This window comes from Pelophylax lessonae, assembly GCF_965119305.1.
Source record: "Pelophylax lessonae genome assembly, chromosome: 6".
NCBI lineage: Eukaryota > Metazoa > Chordata > Amphibia > Anura > Ranidae > Pelophylax > Pelophylax lessonae.
The window spans coordinates 146,349,263-146,371,859 of record NC_138773.1 but is presented as its reverse complement, the minus strand read 5'-3'; the positions used below and the strand labels follow the sequence as shown (position 1 = coordinate 146,371,859).

Below are 22,597 nucleotides of genomic sequence, written 5' to 3'. Positions count from 1 at the left end.
GGAAGTTTATCGTCCAACCAAACTCCTGCAGAGTTTGCATCGTGACGGACAGGTCCTTCACCAGACCCTGACTGGTCGCAGACCGAACCAGAATGTCGTCCAGATACCCTAGGATTGAGATACCCTGGGCTCTCAGTAAGGCCAGAACCGGTGCAAGCACCTTGGTGAAAACCCGCGGAGCCGAAGCGAGACCGAAGGGTAACGCCACGAATTGATAATGATCCTCCGCAATGGCAAAACGAAGGTACCTTTGGTGACCCTCGAAAATGGGGATGTGTAAATACGCATCCTTCAAGTCGATGGAGGCCATGAATTCTCCTGGAACTAGAGCAGCCACCACCGAGCGCAGGGATTCCATGCGGAACTTGCGAACCCGCACAAAGCGGTTCAGAGCTTTCAAGTCCAGAATTGGACGTACCTTGCCCTCCTTTCTGGGCACAGTGAACAGATTTGAATAAAACCCCCGAAATCTGTCCCGATGAGGCACCGGAACCACCACTCCCTGAGCCCGCAGGTCCTGCACCGCCAGGTGCAAGTCCCGCAAACGCTCCGGAGACAGTTGAAGGTTTGAGGGGAAAAACCTGTTCGCCGGCCGAGACAGGAACTCGATCTTGTACCTGGATCCAACGATCTCCTGAACCCACCTGTCCCGAATGCGGGCCAGCCAGGGTTGAAGAAAACCGAGCAAACGTCCCCCCCCCACCCCAGGAACTGGGTGAGGGCGTCCCTTCAGGCCCGCGTTGTTATGGGTAGCGGATCTGGAGTGGCCGGACTTCTGCTTACCTGCCCACGGTTTCTTTTGGGAGCCCTGACCCTTGAAGGGTTTGCCCTTATAGTGCGACCGAAAGGCACGAAAGGACCCCTGAGGGGGCCTAAACGAAGCGTGCTTCTTACCTTGAGCGCCCTTAGCCTTGTGAGATTGGGGCAAGAGCGTGCTCTTACCCCCAGAGATCCCCTTAATCAGCGTATCCAGTGAGTCGCCAAAAAGACGAGATCCCGAATAGGGCAAATTAGCCAAAGTCTTGCGAGACGATTGGTCCACAGACCAACATTTTAGCCAAATCAAACGGCGTGTCAACACCGCCACGCTGTGCACACGTGCAGCCAAAGGAATCGCATCCAATTCCGCATCACACAAATACATGACCCCCTGATGGATCTGATCCACCATTGCCAAAGTCGTCGGCGGGGCAGAATCAGCCACCAGGACGCGCCTGAGTACTTGCGTCCAATCCGCGACAGCCTGAGCTGCCATAAGGGAAGCAAAAATAGCTTTCAGCATGAAACCGGTAACCGAGTAAGTATGACGGGCAAGAGACTCCAGTCTCCTGTCCATAGGGTCCCGGAACACCGGGGTATCCTCTGCCGGAATCGCAGTAGATTTATTCAAAACCGCCACCGCGTGATCCACCGGAGGCGGCACACACCAACGTTCATCAGTGGCGGGTGTGAAGGGATAACGCAGCTTGAACCTACTTGGCACAGCAAAAGGTTTCTTTAGATTGCGCCATTGTTCACTAACAGCGCGCTGAAAATCCTCAGTACAAGGAAAAACCTGCGATGTTTTGCGCCTCCGCTGTGTCCCATAAGAAGCCAGAACGGCATGTGGACACGGTTCATCCTGTAAATGCAGCGTTTGTTTGATAGAAGCAACCAATTCATCCATGATTGCAAGCTCTTCAGACGAGCCAGGGGGAGAATCATCAAGCCCCTCAACCTCTGCATCCCCCTCCGACCCTGCAAAGTCCAGGGACGAACGGGACCCCGATAAGGGGACCCCAGCCATAGCAGCCCCATCACCTTCGCCCTCTGAATCAGAGGATATTGAAACTCTGGGCCGTTTAGTGGATTGAGCAGCCACAAGCATTTGCACCTGAGCAGCCAGGTTAGCCACAACTGTGGCCAAATCGCCCCCCTCAGGGGAAACAGCAGCAGCCCCTTGTCCACCCAGTAAAGGGGGAGGAAATTTGCTTTCCTGAGAATCCATGCCCCCAGAAGTGTGTAGGAGAAAAAAAGGGTAACTGCCCCTTTAAAAGCGCGGCGAGCACAGCCCACCGCTCACACACACCTGCACAAGTCGACCCCCACAGGGAAAACTACAAACTTAGGCAAGGACCCAGGACTAAGGAGGATAAAAACCTGGAGAGATCACTGCTGCTGCTGTATCGATCGGTGTGCCCAGGGAAAAGGAAGTGATGTACCAGAAGCCACTCCTATAAAGCCTATGGAAGGCTACAAGAAAATGGCCGCCGGGGGAGGAGGTAAATGCAGTGCTACATGAGGCCGGAGCGATCGCCGCCAAAATGGCGGCGTTTGGCGCCAGAACCGCCGCTCCCAGCTTATAGAAGAAGCCCTCATAAGCCTGTAGTTAACATTAAAATGGCGGACCGCAGCAGCGGCCGCCGCATGTTGCACAAACATGTACCACAGCATGCCCAACAACATATAGCATGTCACACAGAGAAATCACACAGTTAGTAACACAGAACAGTGTATCACAGCCCCCCTCCTTGCAGCCCACAGCAGCATCCAGACAGGGAGCCCCACAGTGTGAACAGACATGCAGGGTTACACAGTCCCAGACTGACACCCACTAAACAGACAGGTCCCCACACAGAGTACACTTACCTTCTGAATGGCGTGGGGAACCTGCACAAGCGATCAAGCCACTGCACATGTGACAGGGAAAGTCGCAGCCAGGATGCAGTAGAACTGCGGTGCGAAACCGCATGGCGTCCAGTGAGGTAGCCACCTCACCACAGCATCCCTGCAGCGAACAGGGATGGGTCGTTCACCAGTGCCAGGAAAAATACCTGACTGAACGCTCGATGGCAGGCTGGGAAGCCACTGGCCCACAACCTGCGATCAGGGGGGCCAGCCCGAGACCCAGCCCGCACGATCCTCTTCATCAGAAGAACTAATGCTGACAAAAGTAACAGCTAAGTAAAGAGAGAGAAAAAAACTCAAAATCAAAAAGAAGATAAAGGCTGAGACAAAATGCCCCAGCACAGAAACAGCCAGCTAACTCCTAACAGCTAGTCAATGAAAATTAGGTATGGAACAGGAAGCAGGAGGGTATTGACTGAGGGGACCACCCCCTGGGGGTGGGATATGTTAAAAGCTTTAATATTGACATATTCTGTTGCCTAGCTACTCCTACGGAGAAAGGTCAATTACCCCATTGTGACGAATATGAAGAGGCGGCGTAAGAGAAAGATTGTTTTTGGCCAAGCTGGCCTAAACAAACTATATCCTACACTAAAATGCAAGCTTCTGGGTGTTCTGTGTAAACTGGAACACCCGGAACAAAGTTGAGTCGGGCTGTGCAGTGCTGAGCCATTTATAGACAGCTTTGTATTCTCTGAATGAGGCAGAGAGGTGGTCAGATGATATGATCTCTGCCTCAGCCAATCCGAGGAAGATTTGTATTCATTCAGAGAATACAAAGCACTTATGAGTGGCTGAGCACTGCTCAATTTTCTTCCGGATATGGAATGGGATGCTCGCGACCCACAGCCGGAACAGAGCTGTATACTATACAGTGGTGATCGAAAGTTTGGGCACCCCAGGTAAAAATTTGTATTAATGTGCATAAGGAAAGATGGAAAAATCTCCAAAGGGTATCAAATTACAGATTAGACATTCTTATATGTCAACAAAAGTTCGATTTTATTTCTATCATTTACACTTTCAAAATAACAGAAAACAAAAAATGCCATCTGCAAAAGTTTGGGCACCCTGCAGAGTTAATATCTTGTACTGCCCCCTTTGGCAAGTATCACAGCTTGTAAACGCTTTTTGTAGCCAGCCAAGAGACTTTCAATTCTTGTTTGCGATTTCTGGGCTGTCTGTCACGCACTGCTCTTTTAAGGTCTATCCATAGATTTTCAATTATGTTGAGGTCAGGAGATTGTGAAGGCCATGGCAAAACCTTCAGTTTACGCCTCTTGATGTAATCCCCCGTGGATTTCGAGGTGTGTTTAGGACCATTATCCATTTGTGGAAGCCATCCTCTCTTTAACTTCAGCTTTTTCACACATGGTATCAAGTTACCATCCAAAATTTGCTCAAATTTTATTTAATCCATTTTTCCTTCTACTCGTAAGATGTTTCCTGTGCCACTGGCTGCAATACAACCCCAAAGCATGATTGATCCACCCTATGCTTAACAGTTGGACAGAGGTTCTTTTCATTAAATTCTGTGCCCCTTCTTCTCCAAACGTACCTTTGCTCATTCCGGCCAAAAAGTTAAATTTTAACCTCATCGGTCCACAGAACTCGTTTCCAAAATGCATCAGGCTTGTCTATATGTTCATTTGCAAAGTTCAAACGCTGATTTTTGTGGTGAGGACGTAGAAGAGGTTTTCTTCTGATGACTCTTCCATGAAGACCATATTTGTACAAGTATCTCTTTAAAGTGGAATAGTGTTCCACTACTCCAGTGTCTGCCAGATCTTTCTGGAGGGATCGTGCAGTCAAACGTGGGTTTTGAATTTTTTTCTCACAATCCTGCAAGCTGTTCTGTCTATTTTTCTTGGTCTTCCAGATCTTGCTTTAACTTCCACTGTTCCTGATGACTGCCATTTCTTAATTACATTCCGAACAGAGGATATTGACATCTGAAAACGCTTTGCTATCTTCTTATAGCCTTCTCCAGCTTTGTGAGCGTCAACTATTTTCAGTTTCAGTTTTCTAGACAACTGCTTAGAAGATCCCATGGTGCTGATTGTTGGGGCAAGGTCAGATGAGTCTGGGCATTTAAAACCTTTGAGATTGACATCACCTGGTCTTCCCAGACGATTATTGAGAACAATCCATGACACTGGCAGGTCTCAGCCTTGCAAAGGGGGCAGTGCAAGCTATAAATTCTGCAGGGTGCCCAAACTTTTGCAGACGCCATTTTTTTGTTTTCTGTAATTTTGAAAGCGTCAATGATGGAAATAAAATCTAACTTTTGTTGACATATTATAATAATTTCTAGTCTTTAATTTGATGCATTTTGGAGATTTTTCTATCTTTCCTTGGCTTCTTTATGCACATTAATACAAATTTTTACCTGGGGTGCCCAAACTTTCGATCAACACTGTATGTAGCTGAGGCTACATAGAGTTAATACAGAGCTCCTAGCCCAGTACCTCTTAGTGTAGGATATTGCTTGGCCCAAACAAACTATTCAGAGTGATATCAAAGCTGGAGATCTGCTTTAAGTAGTGGATGTGTATGCTTTGGAAAGTTAAGGATATTGTTTAGTATCACTTAATATTTTAGTGTAAATAGGATCTGTCCTGCATTCGTTCATAATGGTGTCTTTAGAGTTTGATATACTGGAATTAATTTTTTTCCCTATCGTCCATTGGCAGACGCAGCAGCAATGCTTCTTTACCCTTGGGTCATCCACAGGAGTAGACTAGGTAGTCTGTGCTCTCAATTAGTTTCTTTCTGCCTAGTGAAGGAGTAGGACATAGGTTTCCTGCTGGGACTTCGGTCTCAGTTGTTTATTCTTTTAAGAATGTTTATATTTATCTTTTTTTCTCACTAGCTAGTGTCAGGTGTCAGGGGGATCCTCCTTGTGAACTACAAGCGTCAGCCGGCTGCGGTTTCGCACTGGATAATCTAGATCCTTACGGTCTCCCAGCCTGGCCAACGAGCGTGAGCAGGTTATGGTCCGTCTAGGCTCACCACGACTGAGCCCCTATGGATGGGGACGAGCCTGCCAGCGGATGTCTCGCCGGGACGCATCGACCTGGAACGCCCTGAAAAGCAGTGTACCCCTTGGCTGGCAGCACCCCCACTCAGGGTGGGAGGCGGTCTGCCCGGAGCGGAGCCCACCCGGTCCATGGTATGGTGAGTAATACTAAACCCCTCATGTCCCTAGCGGCCTCGGGGGGAGGGGGGTGGTATTGATGATGTGGGCACACTCCTGGGGATAACAGGACTCTGTTTTTTCCTGAAAGATCCCCCAGGCCTATCGGGACCAGGCCCTACCCTCCCTGCTCCCGCATGGGGGAGCTATATTCGGCGCCTGGGGGGGATACCTTGTCCTGTGGGGTCTTTTTAGGTAGATCCCTGTTGTGGCCTCATGTCTGGGTCCTAAACGCATGGCAGCGTTTTCAGCCGCCATCTTAAGTGTGGGCATCGGCTCTCTGTGTGTAAGGTACAGTGGCCATTTTCCCTGAGCTTCCTATGCTTTTGCATTGGCACTATTTTGTTGTAGCCTGTAGCTACATAGGCAATCTATGGCCTCTTGTATTCTATGTTACTTTCTGTGAGATGTTTCATGCTGAATACACTGTGAGGTGATATAGTATAGGGGTCTTCTTTTGGTCATTCCTCGGGCACACTCTGCTCCTTCCACTATTTAAGGATGATTCCAGTTACAGCGTGATATCGCGGTGCGGACCGCGATTTAAATGGGCGATACACCTTTTTTTTTATACAACTTGCAAAATGGAGTCCCAAGCAGTTGATTCTCCTCCAGACCCCCTCAGTGCGACTGCCGGTGCATCCGAATCACAGCCTCTCCTATCTTTCTGCAGCATTGGAAAATCTGGTGTCAAAGGTGGATTCTGTAATGAAACATGTCACTAGCCAAAAACAGCCACTGCTTTCTCTGTCCTTTGATTCAGAGTCTGATATGGTTGCCTCTGGCAACCCCCTCCCTGAGGAATCCCTGTCCTTGCAATTGGATGGTGAGGAGGATATGTCCTCCTCGGCTGCAGCCCGGGAACGCACTATGGTGGAAGCACTGATTCGTTCAGTAAGGGAAACATTGAAATTGGATGATGGGCCCACACAGTCAGGAAAGCGGGTAGTTTTTGGCTCCCGCAAAGCCCAGAAGTTGGGTCAGGTGTTCCCTTGTCCCGAGGACTTTCACGATATTGTGAATGAGCAATGGCGGCACATTAAGCACGTGCTAGTGGTGCCAAAGTGATTTAAACGCTGTTATCCCTTTGCTGACTCGGTCTCGATTCGCTGGACGGTGTCACCTAGGGTGGATCACCCTGTTTCCAGGTTAAACAAATCTACTGTGGTGCCTGTGGAAGACTCCCCGGCGTTTACGGACCCGGTGAACAGACGGATGGAATCCCTTTCCCGCCACCTGCATCTTTTGGCGGGCTCGATACTAAAACCTGTCTTTGCACCTGTTCTAGTTTCTCAGACGGTAATGGAATGGGTTAAAGTATAGGGGTAACTTGACCACTGAGATAGTTTGCCCGACTTTGATTCAGCTCACGGAACAGATGGCCCAGACCCCGGTGTTCCTGTGTGATGCGGCCACTCTGGATGCCAGAGTGTCAGCGTTAGGGATTGCCATACACTGCATGGTGTTGCTGAAGAGCTGGTTGGCAGACCAGGCTTCTAAGAAGGCCTTAACAGATCTCCCCTTTTTGGGTGAACGTCTGTTTGAAGACTCCTTGGATGAGTTGATCAAAGGTTTAACGGGGGGGGGGGGGTAAGAGTACTATTCTCCTCCAATCCTCAAAAGGTAAGGCACCCCGCACTAAGTGGGGGCCCTCTTTCACGGCTCATAGGTGGTTTTATCATGCCTCGAGGCGCAAGAAAAATGTAAACCGTTCAGAGCCTCTGAAGGGAACAAGAAGGCTTGGTTCGAATAAGCCCAAGACTAGTCAGTCCGGGAGTCAGTGCAGGATCTCTTTGCACAAGGAGTGATTGTGCCAGTTCCTCAGCGGGAACGGTTTTGAGGTTTTTATTAAGACCTGTTTACGGTGCCCAGAAAGGAGGGCAAGGTGCGTCCAATTTTGTACCTCAAGTCACTGAACCGCTTTGTGCGGGTGCAGAAGTTTCGGATGGAATCCATTCGGTCAGTGGTAGCATCTTTACATCAAGGGGACTTTCTAGCCTCCATTGATATCAAAGATGCCTATCTGCACATCCTTATATAAGGGGGACATCAGAGGTATCTCCTTTTCGCAGTGGTGGAGGAACACTTTCAATATGTGGCATTACCCTTTGGTCTAGCCTCCACTCGCAGAGTATTCACCAAGGTTTTGGCTCCGGTGTTGGCTTTGCTCTGCAAAAGAGGGATTGCGATCCTCGGATATCTAGACGATTTGTTGAGAACAAACTATCACTCAACTTTGTTGGGTGACCTGTCAATCACAGTCCAGACCCTTCAAGAGTTCGGGTGGACCATCAACTTCAAGAAATCTGCGCTGACCCTATTGGTGCGCCTGAATTACCTGGGTTTGACTTTAGACTCCTCTCTGGCGAGGGTCTTTCTTCCCGGGTACAAACTTCAGACGTTGCAGGGAGAGATCAGGCTGCTGATGAACGATCTCTCATCTCTGCGGACTTGCAGGAGAGCCTTGGGGCTGATGGTGTCGACCTTCGAGGCGGTTCCATTTGCTCAATTTCATTCCAGGCCTCTGCAAAAGGAGATTCTTGTCAAGTGTAAAAAGGATCCGCAGTCCTTGGACAGAATCATATGTTTGAGACGACTCACAAGGTCAATGCTCTTGTGGTGGCTTCTGTGGCCCGCCCTGAGCCAGGGCATGTCCTTTCTACCGCTGTTGTGGACGGTGGTCACCACGGATGCCAGCCTGTCGGCCTGGGCTGGAGTGCTGGCCAATCTCTGTTCCCAGGGAGTCTGGTCAATAGAAAAGTCCTCTTTACTGATAAATGTCCTGGAACTCAGAGCAATCAAGCTTTGCCTGCTCCACTGGACGAATCGGCTACAAGGTTCCCTGGTTCGTATTCAATGCGACAATGCCACGGCTGTGGCCTGAATCAATCACCAAGGGGGGGCCCAAGGAGTACCCGGGCAGCCCAGGAGGTGGCCGAGATTCTGACTCTATCAGCAGTTCACATTCCAGGAGTGGAGAACTGGCAGGCAGATTACCTGAGTCGTCAAGTTCTGGACCAAGGGGAATGGTCCCTGCATCTAGACATATGTCATCTCCTGTGTGTCCGGTGGGGCACCCCGGAGGTCGACCTGTTTGCATCTCGTCTGAACAAGAAGGTACAAAGGTTCGTAGCCAGTCCTCGAGACCTTCTGACTGACGCCACAGACGCATTTGTGGCTCCTTGGAGCCAGTATCGGCTGCTTTGTCTTTCCTCCCGTACAGCTGTTGTCGAGGTTCCTCCGCAGATTGGCGGTGGAAAAGGGGCCAGTAATTCTGGTGGCGCCAGACTGGCCTCACCGGTCTTGGTACGCAGACCTGGTAAAGATGGTTGTCAAGCCTCCCTGGCGGCTGCCTCTGAGGGAGGACCTGCGGTCTCAGGGGCCGATCTTCCATTCTGCTTTACGGTCGCTGACTTTATGGCATGGCTGCTGAAGGCCAGGTGCTGAGGGACAGGGGTCTCTTGGAGTCTGTGAACCTTACCCTGCTGAGGGCTAGGAAAGTCACTTCCAGAAAAATGTATCATCGTACTTGGAGGATGTATATTTCCTGGTGTGAATCGAAAAACTTGCACCCTCGCTTGTTTTTGGTTGCGAGGGTCTTGGCTATCTTGCAGAACGGAGTTGAGCAATGGTTGGCTTTGGGCACGATCAAGGGCCAAGTGTCGGCCTCAGCTATTTACTTCCAAAGCCTGCTGGCAACTAATTCCTTGATCCGTACCTCTATTTAAGAGGTGCGTCATCTCGCTCCTCTGAGAAGATCACCTTTGCCTCCGTGGGATCTGAATTTAGTTGTCTGTTCTTCAAAAGCCTCCTTTTGAGAATATTAGAGGCATATCTCTGCCTTTATCTCAGAAGGTTGCCTTTCTGGTTTCTATTACTTCTGCCCGCAGAGTGTCTGAATTGGCGGCGCTTTCCTCTCCGCCTTACTTGGTCATTCATAGAGAAAAAGTGGTTCTCCGAGCTAATCAATCCTTTCTTCCTGAGGTGGTTTCTGATTTCCATTTAAATGAAGACATTGTTCTGCCATCACTCTGTCCTAAGCCTAAGCATCCTAAGGAAATTACCTTGCATTCTCTGGATGCGATGGTGATCAGGGTTTACATGTCGGCCACGGAGCCTTTTGGGACTTAAGATTCTCTTTGTCCTTACTGAGGGACCTCGTAAGGGTTTGGCTGCGTCTGCTGTGACCATATCCAGATGGATTAGGCAGACGGTAGTTCAGGCTTTTTCATTGAAGGGTCAGGTACCTCCTTTCCTTATGAGCGCATTCTACTAGAGCACAGAGTACCTCTTGGGCCTTTCCTCATCAGGCATCTGTTGCTCAAGTGTGTAAGGCGGTGACTTGGTTGTCCGTGCATACTTTTACAAAATTTTTACAAGATTGATTTATTGGCATCTTTTGGTTGCAAGGTTTTGCAGGCTGCTGTGTAAAGAGACTTGTTTTTTTTCTCTTTAAGGGGTCAATCTTTGTTAGTGGGTAAGTTCCTGTTACTGGTTGAGCTTTTTTCTTACCCAGTCGACTAAGTTTTTAGCCTTGGAAATAAGTTAACTGTTTTTTGGTTGCATTCTTCCCACCCCTCATGCCTATACTGCTTTGGGACATCCGAAGGGTAAAGAAGCATTGCTGCTACGTCTGTCAATGGACGATAGAGAAAATTGGATTTTTGTAAGAACTTACCATAAAATCCTTTTCTCTGAAGTCCATTGACAGACGCAGCACCCGCCCCTCTATTATGGGGATGGTTTGGGTTTTCTTTTCACTGCTTGATACGAAACTGATTTGAGAGCACAGTGTGTGCGGGGTTATACCAAGAAAGACAGCCCCTATAGGCGTGTCAGTGATTTTTTTTTTTTTTTCACTACCTAGTCTACTCCTGTAGATGGAGCATAACCCAAGGGTAAAGAAGCATTGCTGCTTCGTCTGTCAATGGACTTCAGAGACAAGGATTTTACGGTAAGTTTTTACAAAAATCCAGTTATTTTTGCTTTAACACATTTTAACTTTGTTTTGTTTTTCCCCAGCACACCAATGATTTTGCACTATACACAGAGGCAATCAAATTTTTCAATCATCCGGAACACATGGTTAGGGTTGCAGTTCGTAATATCACTTTGAATATTTATAAAGGTAAGAACAATGGTTTCTCATGACTGTTAATGCAAGATTTCTGCTTTTAGCTCAACTTTAGTTGTTTTTTTGGGTAAAGCTGTATCTTCCCCCAAAATGGGTTAAATAGTTTTGAGCTAACAACAATCAAAACAGCTTTGCCAGGGATCTGAGTGCAGTGACCCAGTTCTTTGGCTTATCAGCTCAGGGATATACAATTTTCTTGTTTTTTAGAAAGGTTAGTTAGGTAGAAGGACTAGTTAGTAGTCCGCCAGCTGTTCTCCAGTCTGAAAAGGCTGACTGTATGCATCAATGCGTTAAACATATTTTATCAGTAAACAGGATCTGAATTGTTTTCGGATGAAATAAAATCTAGAATATCAAAATAAAAGTATTAGATCTACATTTCTCTATATTTCATTGACGGACGCAGTCTCTGATCCATATCAGTAGGGTTATGCTTCCCCCCCTACAGGACTACGACTATGGGCAGTCCTAGGGGGTACACCCTGTCTCTCCCTGCATAGGATGCCAGTTTTAATCTGCCTAGTCAGAAGTAAGGACCTAGTTCCTCTAGATGATAGTTTTTTTTTTAGTTCGCTTTTCTCCGAATTTTTTCCCCGTGAGATCTACAAGCAACTATGCCAGATCTGGGTGACAGGCTGGATGTATAGATCCAGTGGTCACCCCAGCCGGCCAACGAGTGCACGCAGGCCTTAGCTCCCCGCTGGGTCAGCCGCGACATAGTCCCAATGGACAGGGACTGGCCTAGCGAGTTAAATGTCTCACCAGGTCACACACAACCGGGTCTAGGCCGTGTCGCAGCGTTCCTATTTGGCTGACAGCCCCTACTTCAGCAGAGAGGAGTTCTGTCAGTAGATGGCGCTTGCCTGTTCCGGTATGGTGAGTAAATGTTCCCCCCTCCTGCCCTGGCGGATTTTGGGGTTGGATGCGGGCCCCTCCTGGGATGGTCGGACCTTCACATTCCCGGGTTCCCCTTCTGTCCTGTTATGCACCTCTTCTTCTACCTGCCCCCCTCATGCTGGGGGCTTTTGGGCCTACTCGCGGGGGCTTGGACCACGCTTCAGGCCAGATGGAGGGACGGGGGTGCGGCACCGGATGAATGATCATGCGGGGGTGGGGATCTCTGCCTTTTCCTCCAGGATCCACCTGCCAATTGATCCCATGTCGGAGTCTGGGGGGTCCCCACAAAGGTCCTTAGCTGCTCTTCAGGCCGAGCGGGGCGGCCATTTTCTTGTAGCCTCATGTGCTGAGGAGATCCGCGGCCATATTGGTACACCCGAAACAGCCATTTTGCGGTGGTTTTCGCTATTGGGAATCGGAATGGAAGTGTTTTTTTTTTTTGGGTGGAGCCCCTCACTATACCCTGGGATTTTTCTCAGATCCTCCCCTTTTGGATCAAGATTACTGCTGACACGTGCTGTGCAGATGTTCTGGGCCTCCTTGTCATCTTTGGTACAGGGTGATGAGTCTGGGGGTCTCTCTCTGCTGGGGGTCTCCAGTGCGCTTGCCGGACCTCTGTGGGGCGCTGTAGTGCGGTGGGACTTTTTAAAAATATAAAAACCATCTCCACAATGTCCCATGGAAGTGTTCAGCTCTCTATCTCCCAAACACTGGAGCGGAAGAGGAAGTACCCCCCTATCCACCCGCGATCCCTGGCCCTGAATACCAGCATTTCAAAATTCCTGACCTTTGAAATGCTGTCATTCGGTCTGGTGGAGAGGCAGAGTTTTAAAAGCCTTATGGCGGTGGCTGTCCCACAGTACGCCGTGCCCAGCCGCCACTACTTTTCCAGACGAGCCATCCCTTCCCTGCTCAACCAAGTGGGGGACAAAATCAGGTGTGCACTGTGCAACGCCATCTGTGGCAAGGTCCATCTAACTACGTATACGTGGACCAGTAAGCACGGTCAGGGACGTTATATCTCCCTAACAGCACACTGGGTAAATGCAGTGGCGGCTGGGCCTGAGGCGGATAGCAGTTTGGCGCATGTCCTTCCACCACCGAGGATTGCTGGGCGCTTCAGTTTGCCTCCTGTTGCTAACTCCTACTCAGATTCCTCATCCTCTACCGCCTCCTCATCCCGTCAGCGTAACACCTTCACCAACTTCAGCACAGCCAGGGGTAAACGACAGCAGGCAGTTTTAAAACTTGCCTGTTTGGGGGAAAAACACCACACCGCGCAGGAGTTGTGGAGGGGCATTGAACAACAGACCGATGAGTGGTTGGTGCCAGTGAGCCTCAAGCCCGGCCTGGCGATAATGGGTGAAATCTCGTAGCAGCTCTGGGCCTAGCCGGTTTGACGCACATCCCTTGCCTGGCGCATGTGCTGAATTTGGTGGTGCAGAGGTTAAAATTACCCTGATATGTCAGGGCTGCTGCAGAAAGTGCGGGCCGTCTGTGCGCACTTTCGGCGTTCTCACCCTGCTGCTGCTCGCCTGTCAGCGCTGCAGTGTAACTTCGGCCTTCCCGCTCACCGTCTCATATGTGACGTGCCCATAAGGTGGAACTCCACCTTGCACATGCTGGACAGACTGTGCGAACAGCAGCAGGCAATGGAGTTTCAGCTGCAGCACGCATGCGTGAGTCGCTCTGAGGAACATCACCACTTCACCAATAACTGGGCCTCCATGCGAGACCTGTGTGCCTTGTTGCGCTGTTTAGAGTACTCCACCAACATGGCCAGTGCCGATGACGCCATTCTCAGTGTTACTATCTCACTTCTATGCCTCATTGAAAAAACGCTTTGGGCGATGATGGAAGAGGATGTGGCACAGGAGGAGGAGCAAGAGGCTTTCAGGGCAGTCATTCACAAGTGACTTTGAGGGTGGGTTCCTGCACCCACAAACGACAGATACACAATTGTCCAGCAAGGGCACAGTTCTAGAGGATAACGAGGTGGAGGAGGAGGAACCATGTTCACAGCAAGGTGGCACCCAAACCAGCTCATAGCCATCGCTGGTGCGTGGCTGGGGGGATACAGAAGACACAGACGATACATCTCCCACAGAGGACAGCTTTTCGTTGCCTCTGGGCAGCCTGGCACACATGATCGATTACATGCTGCAGTGTGTCCGCAACGACCGCCGAGTTTCCCACATTATAACTTGTGCTGATTACTGGGTGGCCACACTGCTGGATCCCCGTTACAATGACAACATACCATCCTTAATTCCCTCACTGGAGCGTGATCGTAAGATGCGCGAGTACAAGCACACACTGGTAGACTCGCTGCTGGTGGCATTCCCACCTGACAGCGGGTTCACAGTGGAAGGCAAAGACAGAGGAGGAGGAAGAGTTAGCCAATGCAGCCGAGGCACCGCCAGCAACTCAGAAGGCAGAGTTAGCATGGCCAAAATGTTGAAAAGCTTTGTCAACACGCCAAAACAATCAGCACCACCAGCTGATATGGAACATCTTAGCAGGAGGCAGCATTTTACCAACATGGGGGAGCAGCATGTATGCACACGCCTAGACGTACTGAATGACGGGTCTGCCCTCTTCAACTTCTGGGTCTCCAAATTGGGCACATGCCTGAGCTTGCCCTTTATGCCTTGGAGGTGCTGGCCTGCCCTGCAGCAGTGTATTATCTTAACGTGTATTTAGCACGGCAGGGGGCGTTATCACAGACAAGCGCAGCCGCCTGTCCAGAGCCAATGTGGACAAGCTCACGTTCATTAAAATGAACCAGGCATGGATCCCACAGGACTTGTCCTTACCTTGTGCAGAATAGACATGTATACCGGCCTTACCCAGCCATTGTTGTATTTTTGATCTTTCTCACTCTTTTGGGGTGTACCCTAATGGGATAGTAGACAGGACTACCTAGATTATTAATAATACATTAACAATAATGAGACACCACACAACATCTGGTTGGACATTTTTTAAGGCCGCGGCCGTTTATTGTTTGTTTATTTAAGCAAATGTGATAAAAGATTTTCAACAATATTATAAAACACTGAAAACATCCCGGTCACTACGACCCAGGTTGTAAGAATAAACAAATTCAACTTAATAAAAATTATCCAGAACAACATTAATACACAGAACAAATCGTGTGTGTATGTATGTATGTATGTATATATATATATATATATATATATATATATATATATATATATATACATATATATACATTGTTAACCTTTGCATAACACAAAGGTGACCCTACAAATAATACTGGCCGCAACAAAACAAGGGAGGGAGAGGAACACCACAGCTCCGTTCCAGTGAGGTTGCTGAGCCCATAGCTGTGGGGGTCCCTCTTAAATAGCCCTAAACCAGGGGTTTAGGCGGGATTTTTGAGCCGGAAGAGGGGAAAACTCAACTAATCTCCCCAGATACAAGGGAATTTGAGCGGGAAGAGGGGGAACCGGCCCAATCTCCCCAGATACAGGGACAAATTTGAGTAGGAACAAAGGCTGAATAAGCCCAGGTCATAAAGGTCAAGTAAACTTTCACTTGCAACAATTTTACCTCACCCTGTGATTGCTAATAACTAGCCTACACCAAATTATAATCCCTGTCTCTATCCCATGAGGAAAAGGGGGCACAAAATGATGCCCTTTTTCCTTTCATTTAAAAAAAAAATTAAATTAAAAACAAAAACCAGTGTTGGCTACCTTGTCCTCCTCTACCGCCGCTTCCACCTACACCACCACATCCACCGCCACCTCAACCTCCTACTCCATATGGACCTCGTCCTAGATCAAGATTATTATTTTTTATTTTTATGTATTTTATGTTAAGTTATTTCCCTATCCACATTTGTTTGCAGAGCACTTGCCATGCTCTTAATAACATTTTGCTGTCATTTGCAGCCCTCTAGCCCTTTCTATGACTTTTTTAGAGCCATTTTAATGCTCAAAATTTTGGATCCCCATTGACTTCAATGGGGTTGGGGTTCAGGGTTAAGTTCGGGTCCCGAACTCGAACTTTTTTGTGAAGTTCGGCCGAACCCGAACATCCAGGTGTCCGCTCAACTCTATTCGCTATCTAATGGCCAGGAGGATGTATCCTCGTCAGCAGCCGCGTGGGAAAGCGCGCTGGGGGAGGCACTTAGTGTCAGTGCGGGAAACCTTAAAAATTGCAGATGATTCTACAGCTCCAGTGTCTTTTGCCACCCGCAAATCCCAGAAGTCAGGCAAGGTTTTTTCCTGTCCGGAACTTTTTGACAACATTGTCAATAAACAGTGGGGGCGCATCAAACAAATGTTAGTGGTTCCAAAGTGTTTTAAAATACGCTACCCCTTCGCGGACGCGGTATCCGCTAGATGGACCGTACCACCAAAGGTGGATCATCTGGTTTTCAGACTAAACAAGTCTACTGTGGTTCCGGTGGGGGAGTCCCCGGTATTTACAGACCCCGTGGATAGACGGATTGAGTCTCTACCACCATTTGCATATTATAGAGGGCTCAATACTGAAACTGGTCTTTGTGATCACTCCGGTGTCACAGAACATAACGTAATGGATGAAGTTGCTGAAAGGTGACTTGGAAATGGAGCAGCTCTCGTCAGGCCTGATGGAGCGAACGTACCAAATGGTCTAAGCCCTCTTCTGTATATATGTGATGCGTTGCTGGATGCGGCTCCACTGGTAGCCAGAGTGTCTGCGGTGGGGGTTGCTATTAGATGCATGGTGTGGCTAAAAAGCTGGTCTGCGGACCAGGCTTCCAAGAAGGATCTTTCTGACCTTCCCTTTATGGTTCACAGGTTGTTTGATCAACTCATCCAGGGAGGATCCAAAGGCCTTACAGGTGTGAAGAGTACTCTTCTAACCCAATCCACCAAGGGCAAGGCACCGTGTAATAGAAGGAAGCCTTCATTTACTGCTCATAGGCTGTCCTTTTCATACCTCCGGGTCGCAGGAGAAAGGAGCTAAGCCAGGTTTTCTGGGGGTTCCAAGAAGACATGGTCGGGTAAGCCTATAACAGACCAATCTGGATCTGCGGACAAATCCTCGTCTGCATGAAGGGACGCCCCCACCTGTTTCTGGGGTAGGGGGACATCTTCGCTTCTTTCCGGAGCCATGGACTTCCTTGATTCAGGACCAATGGGTTCACGAACTGATCCCATTGGGTTACAATATCGAATTCAGGTCCCCACCGTTGGGACAGGTTCTTCCCGTCCAACCTCTGCCTATCTCCAGATCAGTTAACGGACCTACGAGAGGCGTTGCAAGATCTGCTGTCACAAGGAGTGATTGTGCCGGTTCCCTCTCGGGAAAGTTTTCAGGGGTTTTATTCAAACCTGTTCACTGTGGACAGGAAGGGTGGCAAAGTGCGTCCAATCCTGGCTCTAGAAGCTTTGAACCGTTTTGTGCGGGTACAGAAGTTTTGAATGGAGTCTATTCGCACGGTGGTGGCTGGTCTACCTGGGTCTGACTCTGAATTCCGGTTCGGCGAAGGGTTTTCTTCCCCTGGACAAGCTGCAGAAGTTGCAGGGGGCGATTCGTTTGTTGTCCAGCAATCTGTCCTTGCTGCGGACTTGCATGAGAGTCCTAGGCCTGATGGTGTTGACCTTTTGAGGCGGTCCCATTTGCTCAGTTCCACACCAGGTCATTACAGAGGGAAATTCTGGTCAAATGGAACAAAAATCCAAAGTCGTTGGATTCTATGATTTGGTTGAGTCACAACACAAAGGCTGCTCTTCTATGGTGGCTTCGCTCGTTGGCATTGCGCCAGGGCAAGTCTTGACTTTGATTGTATTTTACCGTGGTCCCCATGGAAGCCAGCCTGTCCAGCTGTGGAGGAGGAGGAGTGCTGAGCCCAGGGGTCTTGGACAGTGGAAGAGTCCAGACTACCGTTTAATGTTCTGGATCTCAGGGAAAAAAGCTTTGCCTTTGTCACTGGGCGATTCGTCTACAAGGTTGTCCTGTCTGCGTTCAAACGGACAATGCCACAACCGTGGCTTACCTCCATCTTCAAGGGGGCACCAAGAGTGTCCTATCGGCCCGGGAGGTGGCCGAGATCTTGAAATGGGCAGAGTATTTTGTTTCGGCTCTCTCCGTGGTACACATCCCAGGTGTGGAAAAGTGGCAGACGGACTACCTGAGCCGTCAGGTGTTGGATCAGAGGGTAATGGTCTCTACACCCGGAGGTGTTTCATCTTCTGTGTGCTCGGTGGGGGACACCCGATGTCGACCTGTTGGCCTCTCGGCTCAACAAGAAGGTTCAAAGGTTTGTAGCCAGGTCACGGGATCCCCTAGCTGACGCCGTAGATGCACTAGTGGCTCCTTGGGGTCATTATGGGCTTATCTATGCGTTTCCACCTCTGGAACTCCTGCCAAGATTTCTGCACAGAATAGAGGTGGAGGGGATTCCAGTCATTTTGGTGGCTCAGATCTGCTGTCCCAAGGGCCGATCTTCCATCTTGCTTTTCAGTCGCTGGCTTTAACAGCGTGGCTGTTAAAAGCCAGGTGTTTTTTTTTTTTGTTTTTTTTTATGCAAGTGATGTTTATTCAAGTTTCAAACATAACAGAGAAAATAAGGAAATCATACATTTCTCAACATCGTAAGCAGGAAGTAGTAACATCTGTGAGTAAAATCAGTCATAACATTAGGTTACATTTGCCACATCCAACATCAAACAACAAAACCTCATGGTAGTGTTACAGCCCAAAAGTCCCAATGGGCATTAAAGGAGTGCAGCTTCATCCTATTGATCACTAGAGCCTTTTCAAATTGATAATTTAATTTGAGTAACTGAACCACATCGGCTAGATTTGGGGGCCTCTACCGTCTTCCATTTACGGAGAACAACCGTTCGAGCTGCAAGAAGTACATGTGTGACCCAGGGCCGATATAGTACCGGCAGTCGATCTATACCCAAGTGCAGTAAGGCTAACTCTGGGGAAGGTTTCATTAAACAACCTGTGTGTGTGGACATAAACTTAAATACTCGATTCCAGTAGCCCGTCAATGAAGGACAGGACCATAGAATGTGGAGTAGGGTCCCTACTTGAGAGCATTCCCTCCAACATAGTTGGGAATGGGATTGAGAGAAACCGGCGAGGCGGTAGGGGGTATAATACCATCTGTTCTCTAGTATCTGGGTCATCTCCCAATGATTCGCACAATGCGAATATTTATAGATTGTGGCAAGGGCAGATCGCCACTGTTGGATAGAGAACGTAGTGCCCAATTCCTTGTCCCATTTAAACATATGAGTGGTTTTATAGAATGTGGAGTTGTCCAACAGGGCACTATAGTAATGTGATAGTTTGGGGGATTTTGGAGTCGCCGCCGTGAGAAGGTCCCATATTCTGCCATCCACCAAGATAGATCGCAAAGGATGGGCCCTCAGAAAGTGGGAAATACGTAGAAGGTGAAAGTGCATGTGTTGTGGGATGCCGTGTCTGTCAATTACATCTACTAAGGGGATTGGAGAGCCATTGTCATAAAAGGAGTTGATGGAGTGGATGTTCCACCTGGTGAGTAGGTGTACCGGTAGGTCAGGTAAGTAGGGGATAAGTATAGTCAAAGGTAACGTGGACTTGGCAGTGATGTCTCGTGCATCGGGGGGACGCTGGGGCGAGACGCCACACTCGCAGTACCGCCTGCATTGTAGGAGGTAAGTCAGCGAGCCGCCACTCCATCCATCTGTCACTCCAAAGCAGAGTTCTCAGATCCCTTGTCGGTGCCACATCTTTCTCCAGGGTCGCCCACATAGGTGGTTCTTCAACCATGAGCCATTGTCTCAGTTGAGCCAGAATTGAGGCCCTGTAATAGGTAGGAAGATCAGGGACAGCAGCACCCCCAAATTGTTTTTTTCTTACCAAAATTAAAAAGGCACAACGAGGCCTTTTCCCTCCCCAGATGTAGGAGTTCATCAGCCTGGATAGTTTAAAAAGGTGTGTCACCAGAAAATGGATGGGAAGTGCTCTGAAGAGGTATAAGATTTGGAGCAGTATGAACATTTTATAAGCTGCTACCCTACCGCTCCAAGAGAAATAGGGGTTGCGCATAGTGGAAATGTCAGTAGTGATCTTGGTCATTATCCTGTTGATATTGATGGACAGCAATTTAAGGGGATCGGCTGGCAGATCAATGCCTAAGTAATGGATGCTCTCAGTGGACCAGAGGATGCACAGTTGGAGCTTGGATTGGGTGTGGGTAGGGACTCCCATGTTAAGGACGGTGGATTGGGAGGCATTAAGTTTATAGAATGATACCTTACTATAATCTAGGAGTGTGGCATATGCCGCTGACAATGATTTGTCCGGATGGATAAGCATCATAATTATGTCGTCAGCGAACAGGTTGCTTTTATGGTGGTATGACGGCAGTTGGAAACCTGTGATGAGGGGGTTGGATCATATTGTCTCCGTTAAGGGTTCAATAACTAAATTAAATATCGTGGGAGATAAGGGGCAGCTCTGCCTTGTACCGTTCGTTATGTTGAATCTTTTAGACAGTATGCCCGACGTATATACTTGTGCCGTCGGAGATGAGTCGAGGGCCATAATAGCGGACAGGATGGGGCCTGAGAAACCAAATTTTTGCAGGGTAGCTTTCATATACCCCCAATGGACCCTGTCAAATGCCTTTTCGGCGTCTAGGGTAAGTAACACAGACGGGGTTTTGGTGGACTGCGCTTGGTGCATGATGCCTAAAAGTCGCCTAGTGCCGTCCGACATCTGCCTACCCGGAGTGAATCCCATTTGATCCTTGTGTATAAGTGTGGGTAGCATTGCTTGTATACGTTTGGACAGGATTCGGGCATAGATCTTCGCATCCAAATTCAGTAGGGAGATGGGGCGGAAGTTAGCAGGTTTGTTGGGGTCTTTACCAGGTTTGGGCAAGGTGACGATGTGGGCACCTAAGATATCTGAGGGGAGTGAGGAGACCTCTATGGCCTTGTTGTAAACCGCTGACATGGTAGGGCATAAGTGTTGGGCGAAGAGTTGATAGAATTCATTGGAGAATCCATCGGGGCCAGGCGATTTGCCCTTCGGTAATGAGGCAATGCTAGAGTGGACTTCAGCGTGCGTGATGGGAGAGTTGAGGAGGTGCAGTTGGTGTGCAGACAGGGAAGGGAGGGATATCCTATGAAGGAAACGATTAATATCCTCCGCGGACAGCTGGATCTCAGAGGGGTCATCTACTAGGTTGTATAAAGCAGAGCTCGACAAAACCCGGGCGCCAGGTCGCATTTGCGACTAGAATTAGCGACCTGGCGCCTGGGGTGCCCTGCAGAAGGTGTCCTGTCATTTTTGCACGGACTTCCGTGCCGTCCGAAAATTGAGGCCTCGGCTTTTCGGCCTACTTGAGATGAGAGGCTTCTAATGGGGAACTGGCGCCCTCTTGTGGTGACCGGGAGTAATGACTTTTGTAATGACTGTTTCCACTGCCTGCCTGTTCTCAATGCATTACCATCTCCCTGTCCAGTTAGTTACTACCTTTGACAGGGAGTGTGGTTATTATTATTAATTAAATTTTTTAAATGTAAAAAAATAATATTTTTTTCTTTTTTGTAATTATTAAAAAAAATAATAAAAAAATATTTTTTTTTTCTCCAATTATTATTATTAAAAAAAAAAAGAAAAAAAAAAATATATATATATATATATATATATATATATATAATATAAAATCTTTTTTTTTTTTTTTTTTTCCTCATCGCCATGCCACAGCCGAAGGCCCCTTTCACACGGGCTGTCTGATCAGGTCCGCCTGTCAGTTTTTCAGGCAGACCTGATCGGACCCTTCATTCTCCTATGGAGCAGTAATCTGCCGCCATCTGATCCTGTCCACCAAAAACAGACGGATAGTGGTTCTATTTTCTATCCATCCCGTGGATCGGATCAGATGGCATCAGATGGAAAGAGACAGTCTGTTTTCATCCAATTGCGCTATAGAGAAGAGTGGGGTTCTATCAGTTTTATTAAATAAAGCTTGGTTGTTAGTTTAAAAAACAAAAACAAAAACTGGCTCCTAACTTTTTTAGCTGGCTCCTAGATTTCAGGAAAATTTGTCAAGCCCTGGTATAAAGAACTATAAAAGTCAGCAAATTCATCCGCTATAGCTTGTGGGTGTGTAATTTTGGATGCATTTGTGGGATGGAGTAGGTAGGGAATTCTGGCTTTTGCTTGTTTGTGCTTAACTTGGGAAGCTAAGAATTTGCCAGCTTTGTTAGCCTGGCAGTAGTATTTTTGTTTCATATAGTGAAGTTGCCTGTTTGAAAGCTCCAAGAGTAGGAGACAGAGCTCCTGTCTCAGTGTGACAATGGTTTGGGACCTAGACTCAGTGGGGTCACGTTTGTTATCCGTGTCCAATGTGTGTATCTTGTGCATCAGCAGGGAGATTTTGTCCTTCCTCTGTCTCCGAAGCCGCGCCTGCTGCTGGATGCACACCCCCCGCTTTTTGTGCACCCAACAGCACCCACGGGTCGGAGACAGAGGAGTCATTAATTTGGTGGAAGTCCTGTAATTGCTTAGATATGTGAGCCCTACACTTCTCATCCTGTAGCATGCGAAGATCACACCTCCAAATGTAGGAGTTAGTACATTTTGCTGCATCCTCTATAGTCAATTCCACGGCTGCATGGTCTGACCACGTTATGTCATTGACTGCAGAGGAGGAAGCCTTATCCAGTAAAAAC

At 48.4% G+C, this 22,597-nt stretch overlaps 1 protein-coding gene across 2 annotated transcripts in view; it reads left to right on the top strand.

The window, feature by feature from the left end:
* Positions 1-22,597, top strand: part of CLEC16A (C-type lectin domain containing 16A) — a 1,483,716-nt gene that overhangs the window by 183,278 nt on the left and 1,277,841 nt on the right. For both annotated transcript variants that reach the window (XM_082262146.1, XM_082262145.1), the window contains exon 5: positions 10,886-10,991. In XM_082262146.1, coding sequence (XP_082118272.1) covers positions 10,886-10,991 — 106 coding nt within the window. The remainder of the gene's footprint in view (positions 1-10,885; positions 10,992-22,597) is intronic.